We start from the raw sequence: 9,833 nt of genomic DNA, 5'->3' as shown, positions 1-9,833 counted from the left end.
CATAGCCACACTGATTGTAAAAGGAGCAGGATGCCCTGTGGGATGTCCCAGAGATGTTTTCTCTCTTGTGTAACTGATGTTGAATTTTGTCACTCAAGTGACCTGTTCATCCACGGCCGGAAGGAGCTGCTGATCCTCCCACCAGTCCTGCCCTTCTCTTACAAAGGAGCACAGACAACACCCCTCAGAGCAGCCAAATTTCCTGGCAGTTGGCTCTTCCTGCCACGGGAAAGACAAACCCTTCATCAAGAGCCCAGCACAGCCCATCCACGAGCCACTCATTCCTCGGGCAGAGATAGGATCTCCCTGCACACCACACTAATGTAGGGCTGAGATCAAGGTGTGGGCAGCCGAACAAGTCCTGCCTATGCTTTTACCACCTGCTTCACCTCCCCTGTTGCCTGTTTATGAAATCTGGTGTTAGCAGTCATCATCATCATCATAATAATAATCCTTTGCACTTCCCAAACAACCATCCATCTGCAGCACTCGAGCTGCTGGCAAACCTTTAATTAGATTGTGCCTCCTCCCACCCCCGGGAAGGAGGCAAACATTATCACATTTTTCATTAGCACCGAGGCCGATGGTGAACCTTCAGGGAGAGGATGTTGCAGTTACAGCTGAGAGAGAAAAAGGAAAAGAGGGACACAAAAATATCAAATCAAATTCAGTTCAAGGTTTAGCTTGAGGACATTAGAGAAGCTGGAGGGTGTGGGACACAGATCTACCTCCCCCAGTCTCTCCCTGGGAGGAAGATGGGGACAGGCATGTGCTGGAACTGGAATGGAATTGCATCTGTTTGTGCCCACAGTGATTTTAGCACACGTGGTGTGTGTGACCGACTCTGGGATTTGGGGGGGTTGCCATCCTTTCTCCAGGTCTCTCCTCACAGGGCTGTTCACAACCACTTCTCACAGTTGCACCCTCATTTTTCTCATGGGGATGGTCAAAAGGGTAGAAACCCCCGTTCCTCAACCATTCAACACACGAAAAACATCTTTCACTGTCTGTAATTCGAGTTTGCCTTTTCATAGAAACTTTCTCTAAGAGCTTTACTCTTTGCTGGCCCTTTAAATTCCATGGAAAAAGGCACATTGATCCTCTGAGCAGGTACTTTTCATCTGGGCCTTGTTTCCTCCCCTCACTCTCCAGCTGCTGCCCTCCCTGCTTGCCTTTCCCCACTTTCCCCAAGGACTTGACTCCTATTGCCCGGGAAAGGGCTTTGTGCTAAGCTGCCCTTTGGAGTTTGTAGAGGTGGGTGGTTGCAGAAAGGAAAACTGAGCTGAAAGAGGTCCCTGATGGTGCTCCTGGGTTTCTTCCAGCAAAAAAGGTATGTTTCTTTTTCTGTATTGTTTTCAGGGGTAGGTGTGTAAGGAAGAACTGTGAGGGTTGTATTTCTCCCTGTGCTTGGATTCAGTGTTATAACAAGCTCCTGGAGCTTAAACTTGGGTGAAACTGCATTTGTGGAAGCCCCTTTGCTGCTCTGGGCTTCCCTGCTGGTCCAGGACCCTTTTCCAGGTGTGTTCATCCCTCTGTCACACATCCTGCTCCTCAGGCACCGTTGGAGATGAGCAGTGATGGGTGTGTGGCATGGTTGTGTGCCAGCACCACCACCAACCTCTTGTTTTCCTTCCTTCCTCCCACTTGATATGGAGATAATGGGAATAAAAGCTCCTGGCTATGGCTTGGTGGCTTTTTTGGCTGTGCTGGAGCACAGCCCATCACCCTGGGGAGGGTTGTGCAGCTGCTTTGCTTCTGTGCTGCTCCAGCCTTGGGGCTCCAGTGTGTGGCGCTGGGCACGGCTTGTCCTGTGGGTTTGCTGGGGGTGGCTTTGGGTTGGTTTTATGAGAGAGAAACACTCACACAATTCCACAGGAGAAATCCTGCATTGGCAATGTGCTGAGTGGGTTTTAGTGCCTGTGGCTGGGGGCTTGAACAGGGCTCCAGAGCAATGCTGAGTGTTTCTGCACCATCAGTTCAGTGCTGTGGAGGGAGATGGCAATGCTGAGTGTTTCTGCACCATCAGTTCAGTGCTGTGGAGGGAGATGGCAACACTGAGGTGGCCCGTGGGGTTTCTCTGCCTTGAGGCACTTGCTTTGCTCCTCTGTGCAGTCCTTGGCAGTGGGATGGGCAAGTCAGAGATGGTTTGTGTCTGTGGGTGCTTGGTGTTGGGCAGTGTTGAGTTTTAGAGAGGTAAAAAGGAGTAAAACAGACTGCTGTGTCCTGCCAACCCATATTCTGGGGGGGAGAGAGAGCCATCGTCCCCTTCTTGGCTGCTGTGGGCTGGGAGGTGGAGCTCACAAAGGTTCTGCTCTGTTTTGTGAGCTCCTGGCTGAAAATCTCCTGCCCTTAGGCAACTTTTATATGGTTGGACCCCCTAAAAGGGTTGTCATGTCCCTGGCAACCCAGTTCAGAGACTTCCAGCAGGGCCTGGCCCTGTCAGACCACATTGCAGCCTTATCTTTTCTTGGCTCCTTTCCCAGTCATCCCAAAGCCCATCATAACAACTGAATATACATGGTTGCCATGGGAACAGGAATTGGCTGCTCCTCCTGATTTTTGTTGCAAACTGCAGAAGAGTTGCTGGTTGTTTTTTTAAGAGCAGACAGGAGGTGTCCCAGGTTGGGAAAGCTGGTTGACTCAGCGTGCTTTGAACTGGCCTGCAGGATGTTCAGCTCCAAACATCCTGTCTGAGGGCCACCTCCCCGTGTTGGCTTCTCCCTTTATCTGCCTCTTCCGAGTAATAACCTCCTTGCTGACACTTCTGAAGAGGGAGAAGGACAGGCAGGAGTCACAGGTAAACTCTTCCACCCATACACCAGTGAGCAGCTGTGTCATGGGATGGTTGTGGCTGCTGGAGCTTGAGAAGAAGGGAGGAGTGGAAAGTCCATCTCTCGGAGACCAAAGTTCAGGGTGATGATGGTGGTGGAAGTGGTGCTGATGGAGGCAGTCTGCCAGAAATATATGGTTTTATCCCCTTTTTAGGAGCTCATTGTGTTTTGGAGGTACATCATGGGGGTTGTTCAGCCTGGAGAAGAAGAGAAGGCTCCAGGGAAAACTTAGAGCCCTTCCAATGCCTAAAGGGGCTCCAGGAGAGCTGGAGAGGGGTTTGGGACAAGGGATGGAGTGGCAGGACAAGGGGAATGGCTTCCCACTGGCAGAGGGCAGGGTTAGATGGGATATTGGGATGGAATTCTTGGCTGTGAGGGTGGTGAGACCCTGGCCCAGATAGCCCAGAGAAGCTGTGGCTGTCCCATCCCTGGAAGTGTCCAAGGATGGAGGAGGATCCACATAAGGGAGACCCTCCAAACATCCATGGCCAGGTGCTGGTCTTGCCATCTGTGTACAAGATGGCTATTCTGGGACGCTGATGGTTGCACCCAGGGGTGCTTGTAGGGAATGCTTGTGTATCCACAGGGATGGCACCCTCTGAGCATCGATCCCCCCTCATCAGCTGGGGCAAGTGGGGTCAAAATCATGAATAGTGATGGATCTGGAGCTGCAGTGGCTCCAGGGGAGAGCCTGGAAGTTGGGCAGGAATGCTGTCTCTCCTGAGCTGAACCTGGGCAGGCTGGGAGCAGTCAGGAAAGGCTTCCTAAGCAGAGCAGGCAGCTCCCATATGGATGTTAAAGCAGAGCGGCACAGCCTGGGAGCTGTGGGGGGAGAAGGGCAGCTCAGGTAATAACTTCTGACTGCAGCCATATTTCAGGGGCTCTGACAGACAAACCAGCTCACAGGAGGAATAAATAACCCTGTGTCTCTGCTCTTCCCTGGCTCTGCTCACTGGAAGCTTAATCAGCTTTTATGTGAGCGTGGGCTCAGTGCCGGGGTGGGGGCAGCTGGGGGTGAGGGGTGTCAGGGCTGGGCTCACTGGGCTGGTTGAGGGGCTCTGTGGATGTTTCCTGTGCTTCAAGTATATGAGCTGTGCAAATGGACTGTTGCTTGGAAACATGTCTGGTTTCACTGCAAAAGAGTGGTTGTTTTATAAAAGAAGGTGGGGGTTTTTTGAGTGGGTTACATGCACATTTCTGCTTGACTAAGGGTGGGTTTGGGACATCCCTGCTAACGGAGAGATGTCCCAGGACATGCCAGGATCCCTGGAAGTGTCCAAGTGCCCCATTGGATGGGGCTTGGAGCAACCTGGTCTGGTGAAAAGTGTCCCTGCCCATGGCAGGGGGTGGGATTACGAGACCTTTAAGATCACCTCCAACCCAAACCATTCAATGATTCTGTGCTGTGTCCAGGTGCTGGGAAGCAAAGGGGACTCATTGCAGCTCCCTAAAGCCTTGCTGGATTGAGCTGCTGAGAGGTTTCAAAGCAAAAGGGTCCCTGGCCCTGTAGAGCGAGGGTGCTCTGCTGGGGAGTGGGATGGTCAGGGTAAGAGATCCCAGGGACAGCTCTGGAACAGTGGGTTGGGTCTGCTGGTCACTCAGATGAAGGGGGGATGGTTGGTGGATGTGGGGCGATGGATCTCTGGGTTAATGCTGGATGCTGCTGTGACTTTGGAGCACCCTCTGGAGCTGCAGGGGGGACATGTCATTTGTCATTTCTTGGCTCTGGGATGTTTCTGCTCTCCTCTCCTCCAGTTAATCACGTCACATTAACGTTCCTGACATGTCTCTGGATCAGGGTACGCTCCTGACTCCAGCCCCAGGCTGTTGCCCTGGCAGTCACAACAGGACAATGGTAAAATTTGGTTATATATCGTGCAACTGTGTGCTGCCTAAATGGGCTTTAATCACATTTGTTGTTAGTCACTCCAGCATGTAGATGTCTGTGCAGGGAAGATAAGTGCCCTGGGCTGAGTGTCCAGGCTATAATCAGGAAAGACCTGGGTTCTCCTGGGGCATGGGCCACCTCACCCTAATGTGGGCACCCAAAATAGAGCAGAGAGCCATCCCTGGTCCTCAAACCAGCTCCTGGATGGGGCGTTTCTCACCTCCCTGAAAGACTGTTTAGTAACTTCCCTCCTGGAAGGAAACCTTAACACAGTTTTGAGCCTTCCCTGGATTGTCTGTGTCCCACAGATGCAATGGATGATGATGGTTTCCACATCCAAACCCATGGTTGCCACTCAGGGCTGAGCCAGTCCAACCAACTTGGGCGCTGTAGCCCCGACCAGGGATGTCTTGCAGAGCTCTCCCTCCCCCCAGGCACTTGCCACATCCTACCCTCCTTTTGCAGTGCCTAATTACTTTCTACTGTGGGAGGACTTGGCAAACGTGCTGGAGTTGTTCATCCAGCCTCTGCAATTTGCTCTGGTATTTATAAACACGGTGAGGATGTGATTTGTGATGCAAGGGCAGGTCGGTGTGGGAGCTTTGGGATGAGTAATGCCTTCCTCTCTGCGCATCCCAGCTGTAGAAAAGGACCGGAAAACCACGTGGAGGGGAAAAGTGAGTCCTCCTTAGGTGGTAGAAGCTTACAGAGGGCAAGGAGAGAGGTCTTGCTGGAAGGGACAAGACCACCCCAAGGTAATATCAAAGGCTTACTGCTCTAAGCACTTAGATCATTATTTATTCCCTCTGCACTTGCTGCACTGGGATTTTTTTCTAGGAATTTGGGTATGGGCTTAAATACTTTGCAGGATATAAGTTTGCTCTACCTTTGCTCCTCTCCATCCTGCCTGTTGCTCAGTGGCATTGATCCCACTTAATGTCAAGACTTTTAGTCTTGGATCTCTTCCTCTGGAGATGAAATCTCTTCCCTTGTGTCAAACAAAGGTTATGTAGAATATTCATGAGGCTCCTTTTGGAAATGTTAATGGTTCCTGGGTTGCTTCCTCCTGCCAAAGCCTTGGCTGGCTGGAGCTCCTGAATCCAGGGCTGGATTCACACCCTGGTAATTGCCTAGTTTGGAGGGAGTTTATGGTCTAAGGAAATAATTGTCATGTTGCTTTTTATTAGGAAAAACTTTGTTGTGTTTTCTTGGGTGTTACGCTTTTTTGGGTGCTATATTATATATTGTTCTCTGGCACTGTCCTGATGACTTTATGTGTGCAGCCACATTGATGCACACACGTGTGCACAGTGGGGCAGAGTGGCAGCTTCCCCGCGGTGATGTCCCACCCCTGGTATTACTTGTTCGCAGCTGATGGCAGAGCCACGTACACCCTCTTTGTTGGGATGTGGATCCCTGAGGATGCTGAGCAAGGGAGCAGTCCAGCATCTCCCTTGGGTCAGTCCCCAGGCACTGTTTGTCCCTGCAGGTCCAGAACACGAGCCCGATGCCGACGAGTTTCCTCGGCAGTGCCCTCCGGGGCACTTTCTTCTTCGCCTTTGGTCTCTGGTGGTCCGTGAGGTACCCCCTGAAGTACCTGAGGAAGAAAGGTGATGCTGAGGGCCAGCCAAGCTCTGGGACCCAGCGTGCAGAGATCTTTGAGGGGGCTCTCAAAGCTCTCTTTGCTCTAGTAGGTAAGAGATGATGATGAGTCTCTGCCCCAATATCTAATGATGCTGCAACTGCTTTGTCCCATAAGACTGGGACTGTTTGTAATGGGAAACATCTGCAGCTGGTGTGGGAGGGCTTGGGGATGTGCTGGTGGCACACTGTGATGTTTTCCTCTGGGCTTCAGCCCTGCAAGGGAAGTTCTCCTGCAGCCTTGTCCTTTCCCCTGTGTGAAAGGACAAGGGTGACCTTTCCTCTCTCTGTCCAGGGATCCTGGTGGAGCAGTTTGTCCCCACCGGTCCCCACCTGCAGCTGTACAGCCCCAAGACGCACAGCTGGACAGACCTCACCCACTGGCACTACTCCACCATCTACCTTTTCTTCCTCCTCTCTGGAATCATGGACATGGTCTCGCAGTCCCGGCTCAAGCTGCCGCCCGGCCTGGACCGGCTCTCGCTGTCCATGGCTCTGTTCATCGAAGGTGAGCCCCACCTGGTGCTTGGGGCAGGGTAGGACACGGGACAGGGATGCACCACGGGGCTCATGGATGTGTGACAGATGTGTGACAGCTCCTGGGCTGTTCTGGGACCAGCAAGGCTTTGTGCAGGCAGAGCTGGAAGGTTTGTGGAGGTGTGATGGCACTGGCTGTGTGCTGAAGTCACCTGTTCCTCCCTAAATGTGAACCCGGCCATAGGAAGGATTCCATCCAGCTGGGTGGCCCAGGTGTACAGGGGATGCTCGAGGGATGTGCTGCTCCTGGTGACAAGCAGCTGGCTCTCTCTGGAGTCACAAAAAGGTGTTGTCCCCCCGCCTTGATTGGATGCACAGAGGGACAAATTCTGATGCAAAGCTCCCCACCATCTTCTGAGCTCAAGGTCCCCAGCCCTGTGTTCCTCCTGGCAGCCCTACAGCTCTGGCTGGGGCACAGGGGGCCCTGCAGGAATAAGGGCTCTTCGGGGGGCAGAACAGACCCAAGTGCCAGGGCTGTGTGGTGTTGGCAGGGTGAAAGTTGGGACAGCAACCTGGTTGATGTCTGGCTCTTCCCACCAGGCAGATCATGGCAAAATCTAGAGTGTTGTCTGTTTTCAGATGGTTTTTTTAAAAGAACAGGTCCCAGAGTGTCCTTGCTAATACAGTGTGGATCTTGGCAGGTTTGCTCTTCTGTTTCCGTGACTACAGTGATGCTGCACTGGACCACCACCTCCACTCCCTGCTGGCCATGGCCATCTTTGCTGGAGCCCTCTGTGCCCTCCTGGAGGTGTTCCTCCGAGACCACATCATCCTGGAGACCTTCAGGACCAGCTCCTTCCTTCTGCAGGGCTCTTGGCTTTGGCAGGTCCGTGTGTATCCATTGTTCTCTGAGCTTTGCACCCAGGAAGATGAGCGGAGCAGGGCTGCTCTGCCCCTTATGGCACATCTGTTGGGGTTAAACATGTAGGCTGGTTGGTGTATCATGGTAAATAAGAAGAAGAAATGAGGTTTGGTGCCAGAGCTGTCATTGTGGAGAAGTGCATGTGTAATATAGGCAGTGTGGACAGACCTGGAAATGGCTGGAAAATGGAAATCGGAGCCCAAAAGGGATGGAAACCAAAATCAAGAGTTTTTATTCATTTCAGTAGGTCCATTTTCTTCCTCTGCTTGTTCCATGTAACTGGAAACATCTGGAAATCTCTCATGTAATCAGCCAACTTTGGGCCTAGAGGGAAATGCACAGCCTGGCAATGTCACCTTTGGGATATCGTCTTTCTCTGGGCATGCTGGGCTGCCCTGCAAACCCTAAGGATTGTCTGCAGAGAATCCATCTCCTCCTGAAACCCACCCCTGTGTCAGTCTGGAGAGACAAGGGTGCCTGGGGGTGCCGAGGGCAGTGCTCCAGGTGTTACTTGGGGTTAATTGTGCTCATAGTCATCTGCAACAGCTTGGCTAAAATCAGGAGGAAAAGAGGAGGGATGTGCTAAAGCCTGACATCTCTTTTGTCTATGACCAGATTGGGTTTGTGCTGTCCCCTCCCTGGGGAGGACCAGGCTGGGATCAGAGCGATCCCAGCAACCTGACCTTCCTCACCATGTGCTTCTGCTGGCACTACCTGGGCGCTCTCGCCGTTGTGGGCACCAACGCGGCTGCATCCCGCTGGTACGTGGTGGAGAGGGACCTGGGGGGCCTGGAGCAGTGCAGGAGCTGGGGGGCCAGGAGCAATCCCTAGACCCCATGCTAGGCTGGGAAATCCATCACTAGTGTGTGTCATGGGATGAGAAAAGTGGGTGTCCATGAGTGTCCAAGTGTGGCTCGGCCGGGAAGGATGAGCTGGGTGCCACCGCAGGGCAGACAGTCCTTAGCAGCCTTCCAAGGACGGCTCCTGCTGCTCACAAACACCTGACCACTGTCACTGTCTCTCCTGCAGCTGCAACGAGTCCTGCCAGTTGAAGTTCGGGGACATCGACGTGGAGCTGGACTGTGGTTTGTGCCTGCGCAGAGGCACCAAGGGCTCCCGCAGTGCCCTGCTGCCTGAGAGCAGCTTGGATGACAAATGAGGCCCTGGCAGGCATGAAAATTTCTTCCATGCTGGCTTTGAGCTCTTGAGATGAGGTTTTTAATTAGTCTTGATAAACTACAGTGGCACTTGATGGAGGAGCATCGGAAGTGGGAGGCAGTACCCTGAGGCAGAGCACAGCAGGAGTTGTGAAGCCTTTTCTGTGCATCCCTTTGGTCACAAGAGCAAACCAGACTTGTCTGGGATGGAGGTTTTAATCCTCAGTGCTGCAGCTCAGACTGCAGGGCTGGTTTGCTGGTGGGGTCCAGCTTGGTGTGGCCAATCTGGCTATTTTTTTAACATTACTTTCACTTCTGCTTCTTCAGAAGGGAGCTGAGCCAGTGTTCAAAGCTCCTGGTGGCTGTTGCTCACTCTGGTGTTAATGGAGAGGTTTTTGTACAAAGCTTAATGTGCAGAGTATCCAATAAAGTACTTTAACACACCATCTTGATGGATCTCTTGAATACAATGCCTCGAGGCCGAAGGCACGGCTAAGGCAGTGTTGGCTTCAGAATGGTTTGGGGGTGGATGAAATATTGGAGGGATGGGACTGCATGCAGTTTAACATGGATTCATCTGCCTGGGGGGTGGCAGTGGATGGAAAGGATGGAGGTGCCCTGTGTGCACTGGCAGGCAGCTGCTCTCCTGCTTGTGTTTAACAGAGTTAGATAGGTGAGGAAGGAGGTTTGGCATGGATTTTGGTGTGTCTGGGTGTCGTGGTTTGGACCTTGTTTTCCCCCAGAGGCTGAGAAAAGTGGTAGACCCCAAGGGGTGGAAACCCTTGGAAGTTTTGAAGTTCTGCCCAATGGGCGCTCCTGCAAAAATGTAAACATATCACAACCAGACCGGAAGAGAAGAGTTGTAGTTTTGGTGGTTGTAGAAGTGGTGGCCATGTTGTGAGCCATGAGGTAGGGGC

The 9,833-nt window shown here is 52.5% G+C and overlaps 1 protein-coding gene across 2 annotated transcripts; it reads left to right on the top strand.

The window, feature by feature from the left end:
* The first annotated feature begins 2,637 nt into the window (after positions 1-2,637).
* LOC135401851 (transmembrane protein 45B-like) lies at positions 2,638-9,362 on the top strand. Of its 2 annotated transcripts, none has more exons than XM_064634386.1 (6): positions 2,638-2,797; positions 6,209-6,413; positions 6,656-6,868; positions 7,539-7,723; positions 8,375-8,520; positions 8,789-9,362. In XM_064634386.1, exons 2-6 carry the CDS (start codon positions 6,227-6,229, stop codon positions 8,916-8,918), a joined length of 861 nt encoding a protein of 286 aa, XP_064490456.1. In that variant the 5' UTR covers positions 2,638-2,797; positions 6,209-6,226; the 3' UTR covers positions 8,919-9,362. The 2 variants fall into 2 exon arrangements, with proteins under 2 accessions (XP_064490456.1, XP_064490457.1); XM_064634387.1 differs by lacking the exon at positions 2,638-2,797 and adding an exon at positions 4,137-5,474.
* The last annotated feature ends 471 nt before the right edge of the window (positions 9,363-9,833 follow it).

Source organism: Pseudopipra pipra, chromosome 23 (genome assembly GCF_036250125.1).
Source record: "Pseudopipra pipra isolate bDixPip1 chromosome 23, bDixPip1.hap1, whole genome shotgun sequence".
Lineage (NCBI taxonomy): Eukaryota > Metazoa > Chordata > Aves > Passeriformes > Pipridae > Pseudopipra > Pseudopipra pipra.
This window is presented reverse-complemented; position numbering and strand designations above follow the sequence as displayed.

What these genes read in the sequence shown, in the direction of transcription:
- LOC135401851 (XM_064634386.1), top strand. Translation starts at nt 6,227, where the DNA reads ATGCCGACGAGTTTCCTCGGCAGTGCCCTCCGGGGCACTTTCTTCTTC. An exon ending in AGCTCTCTTTGCTCTAGTAG is followed by an intron (nt 6,414 to 6,655) that starts GTAAGAGATGAT and finishes CTCTCTGTCCAG; the next exon opens with GGATCCTGGTGGAGCAGTTT. An exon ending in CATGGCTCTGTTCATCGAAG is followed by an intron (nt 6,869 to 7,538) that starts GTGAGCCCCACC and finishes GGATCTTGGCAG; the next exon opens with GTTTGCTCTTCTGTTTCCGT.